Here is a 23,908-nt window from a genome sequence, read left to right as displayed (position 1 = left end):
TCATAATTATTTTTTATTTTCATTAATTTTATCATTGCCTTTTTTAGGGATGTCCTTTCTTGTGCATTAAGAAAGCTTCATGTACATTTGTTAAAAATATTAGTGTAAGCTATCTGTCGAGCTAAACGAAAATTTGAAGGATTGAATATTGGTGAGAAAAGACGAATAAGGGATTACCGTTCGGGATAGGTGAGTGGTTAGAGCGCTGACGTCCGAACTTAGAGCCAACCGGTTCGATACCTGTGTAGCGCAGCAAACGTACTTAGCGACCTAGCTAGTGGGATAGTATCCGACTTCTTACAGAGTTAGAGAAGGTAAAGCAGCAGGCACCACCCTCAAATAAAGCTACCCCGAGAAAAGTGACACCTCTCCCTCTAACGACATGAAAAGGACTGAGAATCACCTTTACCTTACCTTTGCCTATGGTGGCCACATTTGCGTACATAGTCACATGTAGTCACGAACACACACACATGTAGAAGTATGTTTGAACTCACACTAAGTAGCGCATGCACGTACACGCAGACACTCACTACAACCAGTTAGACTAGTTCTGAGGTTTAAAACCTTTTTATTTTTTCCATAAAAAGCTATTATAAAAATCGTGAAAATTCTCAAGTGTTGCCGAGGGGTCCACCAACATCATTCACCATGAGCTCCAAAGAATTATTCTTCACAAGAATGGTCTTAAGAAGTAATGCACTTGTAAATGAAATATATCGCCTTCAGAATGGAAAAACACACATTCCATACCTTGTCAACTTGTTGCAGCATGGTAATAGCTGATACTTGTCACAACTTCATCACTCAGGCGTGTGACAGTCACGTGTTCTTTCTTTTCACAGAAGACAGATGGGTCCGTGGGTTTTCAACTATTATTCCAATAAATAAATAGATAACGCCAACAAACAGAATCCCAGGGGAAGATACCAAGGATAATCACTTCCCACAAACATACGACACAGTCCGCCCTCTCTCAGGGTGTGCAATACCTTTCATCATCAGGGTGGAAACGAGGGTTTGATGATGCTATCTCAGGAAAGGCTTGTCCGCCGGGAAAAACTTTCTTTCACGAATATGTCACAATCTCCACAATCCTCTAAGCGGGTGCGGCACTATTTCTTTTCGGGTATCGATGCAGTCGTCAATGAGCTGCAAATCTGATATTTATTTGTACAATTATGGGCAGTGCATGCAGAAAAGAATGTTACTGGTCAAAGAAAGAATTTCTGCTTTTTGGAGAAGAACATTTTTAACGAGATGTTTTCCCCAATTTGTTCCAGGTCATGGTACATGCACGGCTGGTCATCAACAAGGCCTGCCTGCTGCTCGCCGCCTGTTGAATAACTGATTCCTCCTTTTGCTCAACGTCTGGCATTCGCAGACAAGGCAGGGTGGGTAGGATTTATTTGGTCGGGTGGACGATCACAAAGTCAGCAACCATGGTGTTTGTGGGTCCTGCCTCCATCAACTCCGCGGAGAACCTGACGGCAAACAACTCCTCCCAGAGCTCCACTCCCTTCCCTGCAGGCATCCCGGAAATCGTCTGCTTCAGCTTCTTGTTCTTCCTTGTCGGGGTCGTCGGCATCGCCGGTAATTGTTTGGTCGTCTACGCCGTCGTCTGCGACCGCAAGATGAGGTCGTCGGTGACCAACCTCCTCATCAGCAATCTGGCCATCGCTGACCTCATCATCATGGTCTTCGGGGTGCCCGAGATCGTGCAGTTCATGATGAACAAAGGCTGGGTTCTGGAGGCGCTCCTGTGCAAGATCAACCGCTTCGTGCTGGTTGTCTCCCTTTACGCTTCCGTGCTGACGCTGGTGTCCATCTGCGTGGAGCGGTAAGTACCACTCCCACTGGTGACAGTTATTATATAATATTATATTATATATTATTACTACTACTTCTACACACAAACACAGACTGAGACACACATATATTCAAATACACTTATACCGATTTAGAAATTAGTTTAGTTTATCTCTTGTTTCTCCTCGAGAAGCTCGGAAGTTCTGGATGGGGTGATAAACATTTCAAGATTATTGAATATTTTCTTTAATTCCGTTTATTATTTCATCTAGTCAAAACCCTTTCTGAACGCTGTATCACGTATCCGTAGCATATTACGGGTATGGCACGTGTTGTGACATCGAAATTTCATCCGCAAATATCCTTTCGACAACTAATATGAATTCCCGGCACATCGGATTTATTGAGTTATAGAATACTTCAAACGCTCGTTAGAAGACAGATTCCGGGTCTCTGAAAATGAGTGGTACGAAAAAAAATCATGAACATTTATTACTGGACATCAGATTGTAAAATTGCCTCAATTTCCGCGATGATTCCGCTAAATTGTTAGTTTGGTCAATGGGAACTTGTCTTGTCTCAGATGCCAGTACCCACCCTATCAGTTTTCATGACATCAGGATCCGGCACAGAGATGTCATGGTTTATTATAAATAAAATAAGAATGAGACTTGCAATGCGGAACACATGTTTTATTTGTACACAAAAGAGAAATCCAAATAATCCACCATCTTCTCTTTTATATTTTAAAGTATTGATGTTTCAACCTTTTTGAGAAAACTAACGTTTCTAAATATGTAGTTATTTAGCTTGTCTTATAAAACCCTTAAAATAGTGGGAAAGTTTGAATTTTTATTACTACATTTTGATATTTTCATTGTATTTTTCGATACATAGTGGTTTATGTTATGTTATAGTTATTTCTTTTCAACCAAAATATATTTTGTGTCATATCTGTATTCTTGAGTTGCGTGTAGCCACAACACATTTTCCAATCGCGATCTGATTCATTGTGAACTCTGTCCGACCCGGATATTTTTGTCATCAATCCCTGCGCATGCGTACGAGATTCTCGAAGATGCCATACAACACACACGACAGTTTTTAATCAAGGAGGACGAACCTTATTTATTGCCCTGGTAGTATGAAGACATTTTCTTTTCATTCAAATTGTTACAACTAGGAACTGTGTTATTGAATACAAGACAACATCACGATGTTGAAGGTACTCTGTAAGTCCTGTTGTTGTCCTCTCAAGCTGTAAAGGTGTGTTGCAAAAACTTTGTGAGGACGCAGAAGGTGTTAATTTTACTTTAGCTAAAAGCCAACTTCCTCTTTTTCAAAATAAAAAAAAGACAAAACAGAAAAAAAAATTATATGTTCGAGAGAAAACTATGTCGTAGTGGAAATATTTAATGAAAAGAGACAAGTTTTTAAGATTTTCTCAGATTTTTTTTTCTTGGCAAGAAAATGAATGGCACTAGTTCGTGACGAGATCTGTCAAAGTTAATTGAAACTTAAAAAAAGACCAAGGACAGGAAGCTGTCCTTTGCTATCTGCGCTTAATTTATCAGGTCAGCTGGTCGATTCCTCACTCTGGCATGTTTGCATCCCGTGCACCGGGTCTCAGGATAGTTTGGTGAGAGAGGCTTCATGTTTCCACTTGCTACAAGACTGCATTTGTTTGTGGAGAAGACGTGCCGCTGGGAAAGTAATATTGGTACTTAGCAGGCTTTGTAGGATATTAAAAAAATGTTTATTTCTGAACTGTCAAAAAATACCGTTAGGAAAGAAAATGGACAACACCATCAGGCTTCTTATTCCAGACATTTGTTTCGCCATAAATAACCACCTTAAAATACGGAAGACACACTATTTGTCCAAAGCCTCTACTTTTCAGAGTAGCATGTATGTGTGTCACACGACCTTTCAGGTTCTGAAAAAAATATGGAGGAAGGGGTTCATCCATGTAAACACAGCTAAGAATGGATTTTTGCGCACAGGAAACACTGTTGAAGGATGGCCTTTGAGGATGGGCAACTCAAGGCAGGCTTTTTCACCCCTCTAGAGATCATCTTCGGAAGTTTGGAAATGCTGTTAAATAATTTTGGACGAGACTAATACAAGAGGACAAAGAGATGCAAAAAAATTACATTTCTTTCTCATTCTCTCGATTTCTTCATAATTATAAGGCTTATTGATAAAAAAAAAGAAGCAGTTGTATCTGAAGGCGTTTTGTTTATGTTTTTCGGTCTTGTTTTTGTAGGCAGGCAAAATATACTCTTTGATGCAAGTAAAACGTGTTTCTTGATGTATGGATAACATTCTTCGTGATGTGTGGAGATGCTTCTTTATGTGTGTAAAACATGCAAATGCGATCAGGTGCAATCAGCACCATCGGAATCTGGATAAAACACGCCAGCATCCATTACCTGTGTGGCGGAGAGGGAAAAGCTGTGTAACTTAAAGACCCATTAGACAGCATAATTTTAAATTTTTAATTGACTGAAATAGTGCCTTAAGAAATATTAATCTCCAAAAGCCAGGCTAAGAACTCCCAAGATGCAGCGCATCAAATATCGCCACACGAAAACAATTTCCAAATCCTTGATGTCGTATCGAGAAGGCTTACATCGTCTAGACCTACACCACTGGGGAAGCGAACACAGCCAGGTCCCAGTGGACTGATCTTCAGTGTCTCGCAGACTGCGTGAGACAGCTTGCGGTCAACGGATTTTGTAAGTCAGTCTGTAGTCTGGTGCCTGTGACAGGATGACTATCTCTCTCTCTCATCCACGCGAGAGATGTGGCTGCACGAAACATTTCGAAAGCATCCAAACATCTGGGTTTTGTTTTACTTCATTATAGTCTACTTAATTTAATTTTTTCCTGTACAGATGATGGATTAGAAAGAAATGAGCTATGAAAAAAAGAAATAAAATCTCTAATTTTTTCGTCACATAGCGCGACTTTTCAAAAAATAAACCAGTAAGTAGTTTCTGGAAGAATGCCGCAGTCGCTTGTCACTGTACATTTTCAAAACTGTGTTAATGTCAAGTTAAGCACGCTTCACATTCTATGTCTCATGTATATTTAATGTCAGGTACATAAAATGGCACTTTGGCCCCAGATGGTGCCAGTAGTTATGAAGCGGCCAGAAACGGGGTCTTGTTTCGAAGTTTTAAAAGTGGTATGAAGACCCTGAGGACATTGCTTCAGGTTTTTTTTTTTACCCCAGGTCGCGTTTGCCACTGCTTTATAACTATTGCTCCAGGGTTACAACAATAATTTGCGAAGTTTGAAAACCGTTTTATAATTTGAGAAACAAGACGCTTCCCTCATGTTGCCTAAGGGCAAAGACTCACCCTGACTTCGTATTTGCTGCCCATGGCAAGAAGACTATGGGGCTAGGTTGGTAAACCATCTTTATGGTGTCAGTGGCAGCAACTTTGTCTCTAGTGCATCATCATAATCATCATCAACAGCAGCAGCAGCAGCAGCAGCAGCAGCCGTTTTATTTTGTGATGCGCACAAGTGTTCATCACAAAGCCTCTGGTCACCATCATTAGAGAAGGCAACTCAAAACACCAGGTCAAAGGACTGCTGGAGCTGATGGCAACCCATTACGAGTCCAGCAGGACTGCCAGAACGCATTTCACTAAAGAAACATCGGTCAGGAGAGAACAACTCGTTCGGGTTCAGAAAGAGCAGTGCAGAGCTCGATGTGTATAATTACCTCCCTTTTGTTGATTACTGATAAATCACACTCGTCAGGCTCAGGGAAGCGTGCCCACTGAAATCACAGAGGAATGACTCCCTGAACCTCATTGTCGAAGGGCTTGTTGTAGGCGAAGTAGCAGAGGAGGATCAGCCGATGAAAACGAAGAGGAGCTGGGGGATCATTTCCAGGGAGTATATCTGAGTATATCTGAATAATAAGAAGAGCACAGTATAATTTATGGATAGCCGCTAGGGTGTGCGCATGTATTTATTCTGATTTAGTCTCTGGCGTCTCATTATAATTTCTAGCTCCTTCAAAGGAGCATCGTTAGCCAGGACTAAACACTGAGTTTCTCTCTCTCCTCAGAGTTTAAACGAGCTTCCCCCTCACGACCTTCTGCTCCAGACAGAATTGTTTCCTGTTGGCGCGGTACCCTATACCCTTATGCCCTATACCCTAAGGCGAGTGATTACCCGACATTAGTGAGCAGAAAGACCCTCACTTCCTGTGAAAGCACAGCAAGCTTTAGTCTTGAATATCACTTCCGGCGTTGTAAGGTACACCTGTTATGGCCACCAGCAAAAGTGAAGCAGCAGGGATCTCGATTTAATGTGTCAATTTTAGCATTCTTTGATGATTTGGAATTATGATTCGCGGCAAATATTCGAACGCTTTTTACCAAGGAGCGGAAGGGACTGTAGGCCACCCATTTCCTTCATTTCCATGATTCAGTTGACTGTATCTGCTCTCCTGCAAAAAAAGCTCTGACCTTCTTGACCTTATTGCGTGAGTAATTCCAGCAACTGAGGCCAGATCCACAAAGGGGACCGATATCCCTGTGTGAGAGAATAAGTAAAAGACTTATGTAAGACTGAAATATATTGCCTGGCCGATCTGGACGTCATTGGCGCTTTTTCCATTTCTGGTCGAAGACTTAGAAGCTCCTGGCTTTGTCAAGGTTTCTGACCCTGGATTGTCTTGATTTGTGTCCTTGGGGAAAGTAACTTTCACCCACTACACAAGACAACCAGACCCCACTGTTTCTATACATGCATGTTTAAATATGTACTTAAAAGTCGAAAAATTTATCACGAACCTCAAAAGAGAAATAATCATCAAAAAGTTTAGACATTCTAATGAGATAATCTTGTTAAAATATATCTTATTTATTGATTTCGCACCCATACAGTCTGTTCTAACATCATTAAAAAAGCTAATAATCCATCGTGTCTAAGCCTCAACATAATGCATCTATCGTATCAACTGTCAATGTCCTCGACGTCCTCGTCATGGCGCTGAGTAGTGCTGCCCGCACTTCTCCAGACATCGACATATTAGCACAATCTTTCTAAAGGTCTGCTTTCATCTTTTCTCGTAGTAAAAGAGAAAGGGGAAAAACCGAAGCCATATGGTAGGACTAAAACCACAGGAGTCTTTGCTTGTCTGTCTGGCATTGGTCTCGGATCGATCCCCGTTCGCAAAGAATAAGATGGACTCTGTAGAGAGGGAAAGCACCAACCGTATCTTGTGTCTATTGGGCCAACGAATCCGAGCGGCTGAGGGTACACTGGAAAAGAAGGGTGATGGGAGAAACAAGGATATAGGAGCAGGTTCTTGGCAAATTCTCGCTTCCATCTGAATGAGCTAAAACTGCGTTCGCTCTCTTTCTCTCTTGCTTTTTTTTTCTTTCTTGTTCTTTTCTGTTCTTCTGTATGTTAGTTGGTCGTTCTAACATTCGTTATTTCTTACAACTTTCATTTTTTCAAACTTTTTACACAGTGAAGGTGATTACATGTTTGTATCATTATCCTTCTGAAATATTCCCAGTCTGATGGGCGCGAGGCAGGTTTTCAACACATTACAGCGCCAGGTGCCGAAGGTTGTCATAGCTCTCAGCAAAAGAGGAAAAAAAGTCCTCGTCATATTCCCTTCACCTCTTACGCCTTGTGCTTCTTGGGATGTAATTACAGCTTGCTCTTTGCTTTTCTTTTTCTTTTTCTTTCTTTTTTTTTGTCGCTGTTCTTCAAATTTCCGCGCGAGCGACAGTCTACAACCTCGAGCTCGGCAAATGCCAGGGGCTGGGCTAAATCGCAGGTTAGAAGGTAATGTACCACTTTGCGATAAAGATTGATCTTGTGAACCTGATTGCGGGAAAAAGGTGGGTAGGGGAAGGATTCTGGATCCAGTTTCAAGTGGATCTGAGAGATCCTAGCTTCCACACGTGGTTAGGTCAAATACAGAGCGGATTCATCCTCTATCTAAAACATTTGTTCTCCACGACAATGTTAGGGACTTTTAAACAGTCTAACTCTAACTGGTTTGTTTTGAACAGGATTTTTTCACCCGTGAGTAGACCATGGAGGTACCTACACTGTTCAATTCCTTAATGAACGGGTACATTTGAATGTGTATGCATGGATTTACAATGTACAGTGTAGGCGGCTCATGTTCTAATGCCCCAAATTAATCTTGTTAACAAATAAACCGCAATGAGACTCAAGTATGAGAGCATCCGATTCAGAACGCGAATGGCTTCCCCATCAACGCATGCTTGTTAAACAAATTGTTACCATTAAGTGTTTACTGCTCAGAATAAGAAGCAGGCAATAACAACAGTCAGTGTAAACATCTTTCATGTAAAAAAATATGACCGCCTTCACAGCCGCCGTGCGTGAAAAAATAGAATTAATAATAAAAAAATTCGGAACTCAGAGTCAAATGAAGAGCCCTACACGAGGACCCTAAACTTGATTACATGGCTTCCCACTTCCTTAGCTTGAGAGTGTTCTAGGAGCAGACAGGAATGGCAAGACGTGGTACACAACAACATTCCTGCTCTGACATTTTTTTTAGAATCAAGACTTACTGAAGAGCTTGCAAACCACGTGACAGTTTTGAGGACAGCTCGTCACATGATTCAATGATCAAAAGGCCATCTTTTAATTAAAGCGAGCCTGAAGATTAATGTAAGTAGTAGAGAAATCCTCCGCTGGAAAAAGATTCCAGTACTGGAAAACTACACAGAAATATCGTTTTTTTTTTTTTTTTTTTTTTGTTTTTTTGAACGAGGTTGTCGCTCCTGTAGCATTGACAACAAATATCTCTTTACAGTTGATTAACCTTTGATAATGTTTGCTCGCTTCTGCATCCTCTCGCTCTGTGTCTCGCATGCATGCATGACCCTATGTACACACATATGCAAACTACTCACGTAAACAAAATAAAGACACGTGAACCCTTCCTGACTAACAGAAATAATACCAAACACACAAGATATCAATCTTACCCAAGTCAGACTTAACTGACATGAAGTTTTGTTACTCCACCCCTAGCACCCTCACCTCCTTTCCTCTTCCTCAATTTGTTGACTATGATGAGTAAATGGTGTTGTTTTCAGGATACAAACCCTCGATAAAGACAATTGCTGAGAAGTCTTTGATCATTGCCACCTTATCATTGTTCTGCCTCCCAATAATTGCCGCAGTTGCTCCTACTACGGGAGGCGCTAAGTGTAATCAAATAATGTCTACTTCATTAACTTGTCATTTTGTAGCCCCATAATATTCTTTGTGTCCATATTTTGCCTTTCATGCAGGAGGGACATGACCATTTGTTCTTAACAAGACATCTCAACAGTGTCAATGCTGGTAGATATTTGTTTAGATTAAAAAGTTTGTTTATGATTCTATATTTATTTGCCTTTGAAAGCTTGAATGTGTGTGTGTGTGTGTGTGTGTGTTTGTGCACGGGGCGTATTATATCAGCAATTTTTTTCTTCTTGGTCCCACAAGCTCATATCATCTCGTGTCAGTCTGTATTTCAGTACACTTTTCAGTTGTTGATCAGTCCGTTTGCCTGTCAGTAAGTCTGTCTATCTGTCTGTCTGCTGTCTATTTTTATTGAACCCGTCTCTCTTTTGCACTATGTTCGCCTTTCACATCCAATAGCCGGCCATCAGACAGGCAAACACACACGTGGTCTTCAAAACATGCACATCCAGCTTTACAAACTTTTTCCCGTGGACGGTGGGCTGAAACCGAATGTGGCTGGCCGGAACTGCAGTAATTCGACCGCTAACTGCCTCTATGAAAGAAAAGCAAACGTCAATACCCGGGAAGCTTTCCGGATCCCCCTCCCTCTTTCATTTTCCTTACCCTCCATCGTCTCCCTCCACTCCCCTTCCCACAACCACTCATTCCTCTGTCAGCGTCACCTGCACTCTTCCCCATCTCTCTTCGTCCTTCACTTGTCCTCATCATAGCAATGAACATGAGCACTTTTACGAACATCAGAAAGGACAGACTCATACTCCATGTATTACTCAAATGTTAAACTAGATGGACAGATTGTTTTAGCACTTACAGTAATGTAGTCTGGAATTACATCTTTGGAATGGCGCCTGGAGGCTGTTAACAGCTGCGGTGGTGAGGAGGATGGTTTGCAATCTTAAGGAGGACGTGGTTGTCAGAAGACATGACTCAACATTAAAATAGTTTACAATCGTATTAAACCAATCATCATCCACTACAAAGTTGGCCTTCATCTTGTCCTGGTGCCGAGTAGATGTCGATACCGATGTTCGATTCATTCATCAGACTGGCGCCTTCTGAGTAAGATACAGACCATGGTGACACTAAAGACATCAATGCAAGAGAGAGAAAGAGAGATTAACTCACTCATGTTTCTCTAACATCAAAACATTCTCTACAACCCAAACCGATATAGTTGTCTCCACTCCCTCTCTTCCATTTGTGCTCTATCTGTAGCTCTCATCCCCTCTCTCTTTCTCTCTGGAGCTTGGCAGGAATGAAAAGTGGTGACATAGATTTCTTTGACTCATTTTCCTGCGGGGAACGAGCAATTCCTATTCAATATCCTCCCATCATGCCCCAGGGTAAGGACAGACAGAGCCTTCTCTCGTCTCAGTGTTCCGTGATGGGTGCAATACCTTCTCGTCTTCCCCGGCCTGTGCTCCTCCTCCTCCTCCTCCCCCTACTCCCCATGCAAAACTCGGTTGATTGTTGAGTGTCTATATCGGCGATTTGCCGAGGGTTTTATGCTCTTCATGTCTTGACAGCATCCAACCTTCTATGAATGTGTGGTCTAGTGCAGCTAGACCCTTGATTTATTCTAGCTCTTCAGTTCCTCACCCAAGTACAACTAGTAAGGTTTTTATGACAGAAGTTTGCAAACCTTTTTTTCAAATATCATGTCATCTTGACATTTTGAACATCTCATTCACCTTCTTCTGTTCCAGTTCAGACAAAGACTGCATATATTTTTTTATTTCAGCCGTTATACTTTTTTTTTAATATCGCTGTTTCTAGTCTGATTTGATTAGAAAGGATTTTGCAGCTCTCTTTCTCTGATGAAAATTTTTAATCACAAGGGTCGTCATTTTGTTTATGTGTCAAAGACTTGATTATCAGCTTGCTCACTCTGCTTTTTTGTGTTCTGGTTCATAAATTCTTCTCTCTTCAGTTGCAGTTTTGCAAAACTGTTTAGAGGAACGTGGTTTGTGATGTCTAGGCAAGGGTAGAAAAACTTTCTCTGTTAATGACCTGAAATATTTTGTCTTTTTTAACTTTCAAAGTGTCTTTACTTGCACATGTCATAATGAGAACGCTTTTAAATAAAATAATATTTTGTATATCCGCTACATATTGGTTAAAGATGCTGATCATCAACTTTAAAAGGTATTTTTCAAAGTACATGGTACATAAATATAATTATTATCCTGACCAAATATTAACATTTTATTTCTTGATGTATTGACCTGACAATCTGCGCGGAAGATCCTTTTCTTTGATGTTCTTTTCAGTAACAAAGGAAGACAGGGAGAGTAGCAGGGAGTGTCCTCCGTTGTCTTCATACATTAAAGTGCACATAAATGTCACAGGTTCGCGTGAACGAGTAGAATTAAAAAGGAAACGATGATACAAAGAAAGATATTCACTGTCATCGAGCCCAATGAAATAAAGAAGGCTGCTAGAATGTGTTAGGAAGCTCTGGAAGTTTTGACTGTTATCAAAAGGACTTTTTTCGTTCTTTTTTTTTTGTTTCCTAGTTATTTTTTTTTAAAGTGCATCAGATTTTTTTAAATTTTCTATTCTACTAATTTTTTTTTTCAGATGAAAGATGTTTCTTCCTTTTGTCGTTTTTGTGATTGATTATTGACTTAATGAATGATTAGAATTGGGTGGAGACACATACAAAAAGCATCAGTTGATGTATTGATACTGTATACTGTGAAATGATCATAACCATCATCATCTACATTTACTGTAAGTCTCTGGTCACTGCAGTTGTCATCCGCGTTCTTTTATTATCAACATCTTACCAGCAGCAGACAATAGTTTATACTTTTTTTTTTAACCTTTATTGTATACACCTCAACGCAGACGCACTTTCTGATGCAAAGACAGAACACAAGTGATTGAATTCGACTCCAGGCCCTGCGAAAAAAAAATGCATTCTGTTGAGGACTTAACAAACGAGCGGTATTTTTCTTCTTAAGACTAAGATGGCCTGAGCTCAGGGGGAGACAGAAATCCTCCGAAGCAGAAATTTGAACACAATGTCGATTTTTCCTTTTGAAATACAAGCTTCATAGCTCCAAATGGCTTAAAATCCTGGTCATGGATTTCTGAGGGCTCGTGGGTGAGGGGCTCAGAGCCAGGAGGATAGAGGAATTTCAGTTTGTATAGTTTGGTAGCCCTGACACCACGAAACTCCATCCTGGAAGCTGATTCCACATTGAGCATTTATCTTATGACAAACTGTTACTGTAGTCTTTATCTTGATTTCTACCCACCAGTTGAGAAAGTGGTTGGCATTCATAAGAGACCAACCATAAACATTCGATCCGCATGTTAATCACTGTCACACATTTTGGACAGGCTAGTTTACCAGAATGGGGTCTGATAACCTCACGACCCTTTCCAAATATGTCATGATTAAACTTCTCTATGGAAGGAGAAAGGGGGAGGGTAATTATAGGAAAGGTAGACTGGGAATGGCGTTCGCAAAACCCTCCGTTCTCCCAAAAACTAGGATAGAAACAATTTGTTCCGCTCACTGCGCTATCCAACGAGCAAATGCGAAGAAGACTGAAAAATGGAAGAATAAGGCTGGATGAGTCTGCGTGGTGCGCCGGACTGAGGAAGCCGAGAGTAGTCCGAGCACGTTATACCCATGACGAAGCCAAGGGTTTTATGTGCCCGCGCGTGAAATTTTATACGTCATTGAAATACGTGAGTAGAAGACAGACACGAGAAGGGGTTGGGGAGAAGTGGAAGGGTGGGGAGACCATGATGACAGGGGTTTGTTGCTGGTACAAACACTCACCGGGTGTCCAGCCATCGGGAACTCTTCACGACGTAAACAGCTCGAGATGGACAAAGAAGGTCCATGTCTCCAGCTGTATCCTAGTAGGCGAGCTCTCTTGGTTTGTCTGTAATTGATACACCCTTCCCACTCTGTTTCTTCATTCTTTCGTTCCATCATTCTTGCCAGTCTCCTCCCCCTTCCAATCCTTCTCTCTGTGTTTTTCCTTGCGTGCTGCCTCGTTTTCGTCACAGAACAGGATTTCAACACAGCAGTCTTGAAAGAAGTGCACAAAACATGGAATATAATGTGAGGGTTCACAATTAATGATTGTTTTCCTGCGAAAAAAGACACGAAAGACTTATCAGCCAATGGCCGGGAAAGGGAGACCATTCATCTTCCTGACCACAAGCAATAAATATGTGTCTGGAGATTTCAAGCTTGTTTTGGTAAACTAGTTTCGGTTAAATTTTTCCATAAATTTTGCTGGGGCTGCTAGAGTACAAAGAGGCGCTGGAAATGTAATGGCATGAAATGGGATTCGGCTAGAGCTTATCTATTAATCATGTTGGGAATTTTATACTTACTTCAAGGCATAAGAAACTCTTCTCAGAATGTTTACCTATGTCATCATCAGACACGTGTTCAGAGAGCGTGTATCATGACTGCCTACATTGACAACATCAAAGTCCTTTAACTCTAGCGACTGCTGCGTCAAAACAATCCGTTGTCGATAATCAGACATCTTGTGACCTGGAAACGACTACAGCTGCAGCTTTTTGCAGTCTCGACTAGCCTGTGGAAGACGCGCCATCATTTTGGTGGGTGTGGGAGCGACGAGACTTGGATCATATCCGGGCAAACGTCATGGTCAGCGATTACTGTGTCTTCCTGCAGCTCAGGAAATTGGAAACAGCAGCCTTCCGTCCGGGAAGTGAGGGAGTCTGTTCAGGGGCAGGAGAAAGAGAGAGAGAATCTTTGAGAAACTATTCACCGGCTCCCACAAGGCGAGAAAGAAGTTAAAAAAAATATCTCTTATTTGTGAATTATGAGAGCACGAGAGAGAATGAATAAAGAATAAAAGAAAGAGTGAGGGGGCAGATTTTGGGGCAGGGCTTAAGCGACAAGTTGATTGATGACTCGATTGTAATGCACCATGCTAAAGTGAATTTGACTCTGTCAGGATAACGGTTTTGGAGATTCAGTTCATGAATCACGTAGCTCGGCGGTCAGAAGTTGAGCATCCAAAAGCCAGGACGTGTGAAACATTTAAGTTGTCCAGAAAAAGCAGATCAGCAAGCAAATATTGAAGATAAGCATAGCTTTCTGTTTTGCTGCTTATTAATACATGTGCACTAAGCTCTTAAATAGAATAAGCAGGAAAAAATGAGAGAAAAAAAGAACGACAACCAATGTTTATTCATAGAGCGCCTTAACCCACCAATAAAGGCTCAAGTTGCCTCCGTACGTGAAGTCGCGTGATCACACAATTATTAGAAGACATCAAATGCACTTACAAATTTATTCACCTACGTTAAAATTACTCATCTCTTTCACACAAAAATACACACTCACACACACACATATATATACATACACAAATACAGATAGACAAACTCTCCATCTCTCTCTCTCTCTTAAACAGACAAGGACACTGGAAAATATGTGGGAAAAAACACCGATGATCTGTAAACAGTCCTGTAAACAGAAAGAGGTATGTCGGAGCTGGGATATGAACCCCCGACACCCGATTCTCACTGTCGTGGTGACAGCAGCAAAAACAACTAAAACAGCAAACACAGCAATAAGAGCAAGGGTAAATGGGTGAATGCCTCAAGATCTGGATTTTTTTACATGTCCCCCTCAATAACATCTGAAGGACTTAGTAATTGCATTTGTGCTGCATGCAATAAAAGAATAAAATATAATACACCTTGCAAGAAAAAAGTGTTTGCTTTCGGCCAAACAGAAGGTTATGCATCTCTCTCGTTAGCCGGCGGTCCTTCGGGTTTTATCTGAAATGAGCAGGTCATCGATGTCTTGCTGCCCGACAGCCTAGTCGACGTCATAAGCTCTCAGCCGGTGCCCGGATGTGCCTGCGCACGGGAATCACCCATGGTGCTGTGCGCGCGGGCATTGGAATGACTGGCGATGTGCTTTATGCTCCGTTATCCGTCACCTCTGCTTTGCACCCTCGATTATTGGAGGAACTCTCGTCACGGCGCATGCGTCGTAAGCCTACGCAACTCTCAGGAATATTTCAAGTTGGTTTTCTAGTTATGGCGCCATCGGCAAGGGAGAGAACTAGACGGGAAAAGGGGGAGGCAAGCAGGAGAAGGGAGACAAAAACAGGAGAGGCAGGTAGCACCAGCTATAGGGTAATGCTTTGATAAGGCAATTACAAATATGAATGACTAATTGACTTGTGTAATTACATTTACTTCATGTTTGAAATATATTTCGGTGTCAATCCTTTCTTTCTCCTCCCACCCCTACCTCACTTTATAAAAAAACATTTTCTGTCAATTTTTAGCTCTTGCTGCGGCACTGTGGATGCTGTCCTCTTTCATTAGCTTCCGGGTCGATGGCCCGGCAGAAGGAGTTATTGGTTCCTGACTCTTCAATGTCACGATGGGTGAAAACAGAAATGAGAAAAATATTATAGGGAAGGGATGAAAAAAACGAAAAAAGAAGTCCACAGAATGAGAATGAAGAGCTTTTAGTTGACTGTGAATAGGAAGACGGGATTAGTAACGAAAGAAAGAAATGACGGAACATTAAAAAATCGAAATAAAATAAATAAAAAGAAATCAACTAAGGAAGCAAAGAAATAATCAGGAAATAGATACAAAAGACTATATTTCTTTGAGAAGCTTTGTTGTTTTTAGTAGCCATTGGAAACCGTATTAGTAATTCTGAGAATTCAGTAACAAACGTATAATGCATAATTATGTATGTACATACATACAATAAACATAAAGAAAATAAAAATAATAAATTTTAGTAATCATTAAAAAACTATTTAGGTAATTCTGAACATACACTGACAAATTGTACAATGACACACATATGCATACCCACATACATAAATACATAATACAATCAATATAAAAATTAAATTTTAATCATTTTTCAAGGGAGAGAGCTTCTGATTCAAAGAGGAGCATTCAAACCATTGTAATACGAAAACCAAAAATTGTATGTCCGTTGTCTGGAGTGATAAGTTTGGCTTTCTGGACTGTCGTGACTGAGACTGTGTTTGTGACTTGACGGGTTTGATGACCACACTTACAGAGGTAGTAATCTTAGCCGAGAGTGGCCAGACGGACAAACAAACTTTTTCTTCCGCCCAACCATGGGGCGCAAGCTCTGCCCCTAATCGCGATGAATGCTCCCCCCGTGACGTGAGTGGTTCAGTCAAGCAAGCCTGTTGTCCACTTGGCGCGTGCAGTTTGCGCATGGCAGAACCAGTCATTCCGGAGAGTTGAAAATGAGATGTCCTAGCACACAGTTGTATTGAATGAAAGACTTCAGTCAAGAAGAATTCAGACAACGAGTTTCTGGCTCCCCCTCCCCTTCTTTCTTCCCTGCCTCTCTCCTCCCACCATTCTTCTTCTTTGCAACATTATTACTTTGGTAGCTTTCTAAAGTAAGGAGCGATTCATGCAAATAAAATAGCATTATTTGCTTCCGGATTTCTTCATAAAAACGACCGTAAAATTATTACTTTTTAAAATTAAAGCTGAGGATAAAAATTTCCAGCAAAATGAGAAGAAGTGGACATGAAAGAAAACTCTCTTACCTGTGATGACCTTGGACAGATCACGACAAAAATCTTTGCGAACTACTTTCTTATAGAAACTTTCCTCTGTTAATTGTGAAGAATATTAAAGTTTCTTCTTTGAAGACTTTTTAAATCGAGTAGAAAGGATTGCAAAAGGTGTTTGAAATCTACGTTAAAAAAAAAAAAAAAAGCCAGACCCATCGTAAACAACACCAAGAAAAATACTCCAATGTTCTAAAATAGACCACAAGGAGGCAAGGGTCATTCAGTTCTTCTGCCTTTGACGGTTTCATTTATTTTATAATTGCTTACGCGGCAGTTACGAAGAGTAAAAATGCTCAATCAGTATATCAGCATCTGTCTATCACAATCTGGGTGGGTTAGGAACAGTCGACACCCACAAGGTGGAATTTTTAGTTGAGACCTTTTCTTTCTTTCCTTATTACACTGGCCAAGTCAAACAAAAGAAATGATGGTATGAAGAAAAAAATCAACCTGAAAGTTATAAAGTTTGGAAGGAAGCAAGTCTAGTTTTGTCGCCTGTCTGACCACCTGTACTGTGTGAACATCTCTGTGAGACAGTCATGTCCTAGCTTCTAAGTGTTTGGCTCCGACTTGCTCATGCGCACCTCCTGTGTGTGCCTCGTCTCAGACGAAACAAATTTAGTCGTTATTTTCCTTCTCCGCCCCCCAAATGTCTGGAATGTCTTGCCCCTGTTATCGCGTAGTGACCACCAAATCTTTAAAGTAGGCTTTTAACTCTTTCGTGAATACTTCCAATATCTGATGGCTCCTTATTTTCTTGTCATTTTCCGTCCATTTTCTAGGAACCACCATCCCTTGTATTTGTAGTGTACGACTTTGATATTGTGTTTGTTTCTGGTATTGATCTGGTGATGGCGATGATGATGATGACCAAGGACTAATAATCATCCTGGTTCACTATAATAAACACTCCCTAATCCATATCCCCCTTTATACCCTTACTTCTTGCATTCGTGATCTGCTAGTAATTTCCTGAAAGGGATTAATAAAGATGTATTGTATTGTATTGTAAAAGTATCCAGGTACATTTGGCCTACTTGACTGCTTTCGTGCAGACTCGTATCTCGAGAACAAGACGGGATTCTTATCCAGGTTGTGGAGAAAATGTATCTTGACCACAGAGGTCTGGCCAGTCACTGGAGAAAAGGAAATCGTTTTGCTGCTGACTTGTTAACACGTAAAGACTTTTAATGGAACCATCGATCATCAGAAGAGACTCGGTGTCAGACATGAGAGGTGTCGGGACGGTGATGGCGTCCGGTCGGAGCGTTTTATGTTTGATGTCAGCCAGGTAAACAAGGTCTGGCGCTGCAGTTACAACACCTCAGCAAAACACAGCGAGTGTCTGCTTCTGGAGATTCGTTGCACTTACACATTAATAAAAAATACGCTTAAACAAATACATTCACATCCACAAACGCATCGATAAACACACACATTTACACATTAATAAACACATACACTTTCTTACACGTTTATAGATACATTCATATTAATAAACGCGTTAACTTACACATAAAAACTTATACTCCTTCTTATACAATAAACACTTTAATAAGCAGATACACTTATACATCAACAAATACACTCACCACTCTTCAGAAACAAAGAGCAGAACAACACAGACACAGCTCTTGCTTCCTTGGATGTCGAGTCCTGAGGGGAAACTATTCATAAGCTAGAATACCCTGTGAGTGTTTTTACACATCATCGTCACCTTCTGATCCTCTTGGGGTGTGGTCAGCCTCCAATCATTAAATGCACACAGACCATGAAGCGATTGGAAAAGGGTAATCTGTCTCCAGAGCAGTTTTTACCTCCCCTTAATACCATTTACAGACTCTCAGGAGAAGTAACTCTGCTCTGACGTTTGCTAGCGTTCGTCTGATGCCGCCGTTCCTGCTCTCACCTCCCACCTTCTTGTCTTCCGGGCCAGCTCGCCCGTGTGAACTTTAAATGAATATAAAAAATAGCGAAAACAGAGAATCTTTGGGATATAGAAACATAGACTTGAAAATAAAAATTATTAAATCGCATACCAACGATTTCAAACATTTTAAAATATTCGTATGCACACAAAAACATCCACATCATTCCAAGAGAAGCGAAATTATTTCTTATAAAAATCTCATACTGTGGAATCAAATTTATGATAATTAAAATAAGACTGAAAACAAAAATCATTCTTTGAGGTCGTCAAGGATGAAGCCAAAGTCTTGTCCCTGCCTCCCCGTGTTTGTACCCCTAAGTGGCGCTCATAATCTTACATCAAAACCCTTTCTTCTGTTCTTACACTTTCTGGCCTGCTGAAAGTTCTCAAAGACACAGGCAATGGAGAAAAAATTATGCCGCAGACGTGACGCAGGAAAAACGATCAAGCAGCCCCCTATCTCTGGCGATCGTTGCCCCACTGTCTCAAGGGACGGCACTCCAGACTATCTGTTGGTGGGGGTCCAGGGGCTAATCAGAACTTCTGCGACTTCCTCGCACGCCACTGGGTTCGGCGTCGGAACAGCGGGTCCCGGCCATTAGATGTCCTGCCGGCGGAATCCTCAAACAACCACCATCAGGCGTCTTGAGCGACTCTTATGGAAGGGAGACACGAAATGTCACGTCCAGATGACTCAGTCCGCTATGATCATCCCTTGCCAGCCGTGCAGCAGACGGTAAGATTGGTCCTCCGGTGCCAAGGCGGTGTTCAAAGTCTTAACGGTATTTCGTCAGCGGGAGGAAACGAGGAAGATGACATGGTAATACGTCTGTACGTCACTTGTACGTCACGTGAAACAGTCGTTTAAAAACGGGATGACTGTTGATGTTCCACTTAGCTACATCAAAGTGACACAAACCATAGAAGAAGGACAAGTAATACACTCTGTGTATGTGAAAATAAGTTAGTGAGATAAAGATAGATGGAGAGAGAGAGAGAGAAAAAGAAAGAAACAGAGAGACGCTGAATACTTATCCTAAAATCCAGTCTCTCCTTTTGATAATCCTCCGACAAAGTTTTTTTCAAACGCTGACAAAAACCAAATATTTTCACAATCCTTGTCAAAAACCATCGTAACAACCTTTAGCTCTCCGTTCCTTCTTTACTTTTCACTCCATTGATACAAAGTGTGTTTGTTCTTCTATCATCACTTTCAAATCAAATCTCCATATTTCTTATTTCAAGGAAACTTTCTCCCGCCATGCACTGAGTTCCCATCAACACCACAGTCTCAGACCTTCTGACATGCTTGACTGAATCGTGTTTCGCAAACCGTTCTTTCCGCTCGTTAAACTGTCTCGATGCACAAAATTTGTTTTTACAGTCATGCTGTTGGTTTTCTTCCTCCTCCCCCTCCTGTGAGAAATTAGCTTTTCTAAATCTTTTAACTTTGTTGCAGGAGGTAGGGTCAACAAGTGTATGTAACCTTTGCCCCCCCAGTTTCTTTTTACATTTATTTGTCTGCTCTTTACACAAACATCCATCATTTAGTCTAATGTTTCTATTTCAGTCACTGGGGTTTTCTTTCTATTTAAGGGTTTTACAAATTAATAACTATAGGACTTCGTTAAGGGACTGGACATGTACCACACTTGTAATTAAAAATGACATTAATTTTTTGGGGATATAATTTTTAAGTCCACAGTTTCGTTAAACAACTCCTATTACGGCTGATGTTGTTGTTTCCTCAAAGAGGCTACCAAAATATCTTTAGGATTTCTATTGTTTTTGGATTCATTGTTTAAAATATTGTTGTTGTTGTTGTTGTTGATTCAGTTTGCGATTAAAAATTTTTCTTAATGAGTTTTATTGATATATCATCTTCTGTGCAATTGATGGACGCTTATTTCAGTACCAGTCATTTTAAAAATAAAACCTTTATTTTTTTCTTCAGGTATATCGGCATCATTCACCCAATCAGAGCCCACATCCTGTGCAACCGTCGCAGGATAGGGTTAGTGATCGGACTCGTCTGGCCGGCGTCCTGTCTGGCTGGCGTGCCCACCCTGATCTTCAACCGGGTAGCGTCCGGCCACCCAGAGCTCAATGTCGAGTACTGCATGCTGACCTTCCCCATGGATCACGAGTTTTACTACCTGATGTTCAAGTACCTGGAGTTTGGGTTCTTCTACGTGGCCCCTCTGATCGTGCAGGTGGTGCTGTACGCTCTGGTGTCTCGGCAGCTGTTCATGGGCTCGGAGAAGCTGCATCGGCGCCTGACGGTGCTGGACGAGAACGGACTGGCCAAGGAAAGGTCATCGGAGGCCCTGATGCTGCGCAAGGGCGTCGTCAAGATGCTCATCATGAGCGTCGTCGTGTATTTCCTCAGCTACTCCCCGCAGCACGTGCTGTTGTTGTACCAGACCCTCCGCCCTGCCCACTTCCACGACACCTGGACAGTAAACGTTTTGGTCATGATCGTCGCCTACATCAATTCCGCCGCCAACCCCATTCTGTACTCCATCTTCAGCCAGAACTTCCGCAAGAACTTCCGGGAGGCGTTGTGCGCATGGCGGAAGAACGTCCGGCGCCGAGCCAAGAAAAAGGAGCCCAGACGTCACTCGACCTTCAGCACCAGCTCGCGCTTCGGTCGACTGGCCAGCCTCGTGCCGTCAGCCAACACCGACTTGTGACATCAGGGCCGCGTGTCACGTGCCGTCACCCATCCTGACCTTTGATCCGCAGGAGGAAGCCGGTTCGGTAGCGCAGCGGCGAAACACTCGCTTATCACCCTTTCAGTAAGATTCGGAAGGTCCCATGTTCAGATCCCGTCTCGGGCGTATTTACTCATTCCTGAATGTGACATACGTTTAGGCTGTTGAAAGGTTTACTCTGAGGACTCCTGTTTTTTTTTTTATTTTGTATCCTCCATCATCCCTTTCCACTTTCCTTGAATAGTGCGAAATCACCTCTAGGAGAAAGCACTTTTCCATCAAATAAACAAAATAACCAGAAAGTTAAAGGAATATCATCGTATCACGTGATCGGGTTTGCATTTTCTGCATAAACTAAATCCTGACAGACAATATGTTTTCCTTCTCATCACTATATTCATCACAACAGGCGTGAAAAAAAAAACCGATCTGATTCGACGAACTCTTTGCACTGATGGAAAATTTCATTACAGTTTTGATAAAAAAAAACTATCTGCTTCAAATAAAAAATTAAGTAATCAAGTTATACAATACATCAAAAAGCAAACCATTGACTAACTGGTCAATGGGTTTGTGAATTTGTCTTCAGCTTCCCACGGAGCATTTCATTTTCCACCAGCATGTGTCTCTGACTACTCATCTACCCTCTGTGTCGAGGTTGTTCAAGAATGTGGTGCTCCCCTTTGACGGAGCTCTTCTTCTCGGTAAATTCTCAGGGGACGTGTAATGAATATCATCAGTTGATAATGTCACGAGGGGAAAAATAATTAAATGAGAAAAAAACACAAAGAAAGAATCGTTTTTTCCCACAGCATGGCAGATCAGATCCCAAGGTTCGATCACTAATTTAAAAACTATGAATTGGAATGAATCCTGTGGGTGGTACACGACCTGACTTCTTTTTACATCTCCAAGCAGGACTCCGGAGAATTGTAAGTGACCATTAGACATGTTGATGTCATGATAATCGTGAATGGATTTTCTTTTTGCCGCTCATTTCCCCTCAAAATAGAAAAAACTGATGTGTTGCTGTTTTTAGCCGACTGTATTAGGTCCTTACAGTCCTCATCTTGTTCAAAGAATGCAGAATCCAGACTCTGCTTGTTGAGACAGAAGAAAGAATAAATTTTATACCATATACCTGAAGAAATTTGGAATGTCTTTAATGGAGCAAAAGATCAAAGAATTATGTACAGCAACTTTCTGGTTTGGCCACGTGACCCGATACGACACACCAAGACCATCCTTCAAGAATACCCCGGACGTAGGTGGTGGATCAATGTCGAGATGGACAGAGAAAAAAGGGGTGGCTTTGATAAAAGAATGGGCTGGCCAAACCTTGCAGGTCTTGCTTCAGACAGACCTAAGCAGCGAATCTTGTTATCTGCTGCGTCTGTGCAGTTGCCGTGACGACCATTGCGTGTCCAGGGAAGAATGAGTATAATGTCTTGACCAGAGCTGGACCACCCCGAGACTGTAAACCATTTACAAGTCAATGAAACCGATCATTTTTGTCTGCGTGTCGTAATGTGTGGTCCATTATGGACATAAGTCATTATGGGTACATTACGAGTGAATCAGGCAGTCAGTCGAGTCTCTGACAGCCTCTTGTGACTTTGAGCCTCGTCCTCGTCCTAGTCTTCTTCCTCGCACAGTGCACGGCGAAGAATAGAGAAATGTGGAAACAAATTGTTGCCCCTACTTCCAGGTGTTGACTTTCTCAGCGGCGCAATGGAGTTTTCTTGAGCTACGGCCAGGTGTGACATAAACATAAATTCTATTACATATAAAGAAATGAGCGTATGAACGAGGGAACTGACATTGGTCTGTATTTTCATATTCTAAGCTTTAATCTTCACTAAGATTTCGGTTTTTTAATCACTGTATGCTACAGACGCGGTTTATCATACTACTAAATGTTAATAAACAACCACTCGCTGTACATTAAAAGTTAATATATATTGCTTACATCTTCCAAGAAAGATATCAAAATTCTTTCCTATTTAAGCTATTGTGTCGATGATATACATGTCTTTACCTGCATGTGGGTTTTGCTGTCTGAGTGAAAAAAATGTTAGTCTTTTTCAATCTTTTGCAAAAATAAAATTGAAACTCCTTCTCTACAATTCTGTCACAATCAAGATGATATTATTGCGTTTCACGAACTATTTTTGTATAATCATTGTTTCCATGACATGGCGTGAGTTTACAAGAGGTCAAGTGAACTCTGCGAAAAAGCTTATCTAATATCAATGAAAGAGTATATGAATCTGTCTCCTGCCAAATAAGATGTGATCCATGTTATACCTGGAGGCTTATGTGGAGTCAGTTTTGGCTCATGTGGACGAAGATGTCCTTCATGAGTAGGTAGAGGGGACGTCATCCGTATATCCGGGATTGGGAACAGACTGTAACTCGTTCAAATTACACTTGCCATCATGATGATTGCTAGTAAAAGTATTGTTTACCAGTGTTGTTAACCCATTGTGGCACAAACAGCAGAGATTTACATTTAGCAGCTGTGGTGTGTTCTTTACAAAAATGGAAGCATCAGTGGCGAAGCAAACGCAGGGAAGACA

At 41.4% G+C, this 23,908-nt stretch overlaps 1 protein-coding gene across 1 annotated transcript; it reads left to right on the top strand.

Moving 5' to 3' along the window:
* Positions 1-1,304: 1,304 nt before the first annotated feature.
* On the top strand, positions 1,305-22,388 carry LOC112554720 (neuropeptide receptor 15-like). The gene is made up of 2 exons (XM_025222698.1): positions 1,305-1,840; positions 20,570-22,388. The coding sequence occupies exons 1-2, from the start codon at positions 1,443-1,445 to the stop codon at positions 21,306-21,308; spliced, it is 1,137 nt and encodes a 378-aa protein (XP_025078483.1). The 5' UTR covers positions 1,305-1,442; the 3' UTR covers positions 21,309-22,388.
* Positions 22,389-23,908: the final 1,520 nt, after the last annotated feature.

Source organism: Pomacea canaliculata, linkage group LG13, assembly GCF_003073045.1.
Source record: "Pomacea canaliculata isolate SZHN2017 linkage group LG13, ASM307304v1, whole genome shotgun sequence".
Taxonomy (NCBI): Eukaryota; Metazoa; Mollusca; class Gastropoda; order Architaenioglossa; family Ampullariidae; genus Pomacea; species Pomacea canaliculata.
The sequence above is the reverse complement of the archived record's forward strand: the minus strand, read 5'-3'. Positions and strand labels throughout refer to the sequence as shown.

Excerpts from the sequence above, each read along its gene's own strand:
- LOC112554720 (XM_025222698.1), top strand. The coding sequence starts at position 1,443 with ATGGTGTTTGTGGGTCCTGCCTCCATCAACTCCGCGGAGAACCTGACG. Across the intron at positions 1,841-20,569 it reads GTGTCCATCTGCGTGGAGCG|GTATATCGGCATCATTCACC; the intron begins GTAAGTACCACT and ends TTTTTTCTTCAG.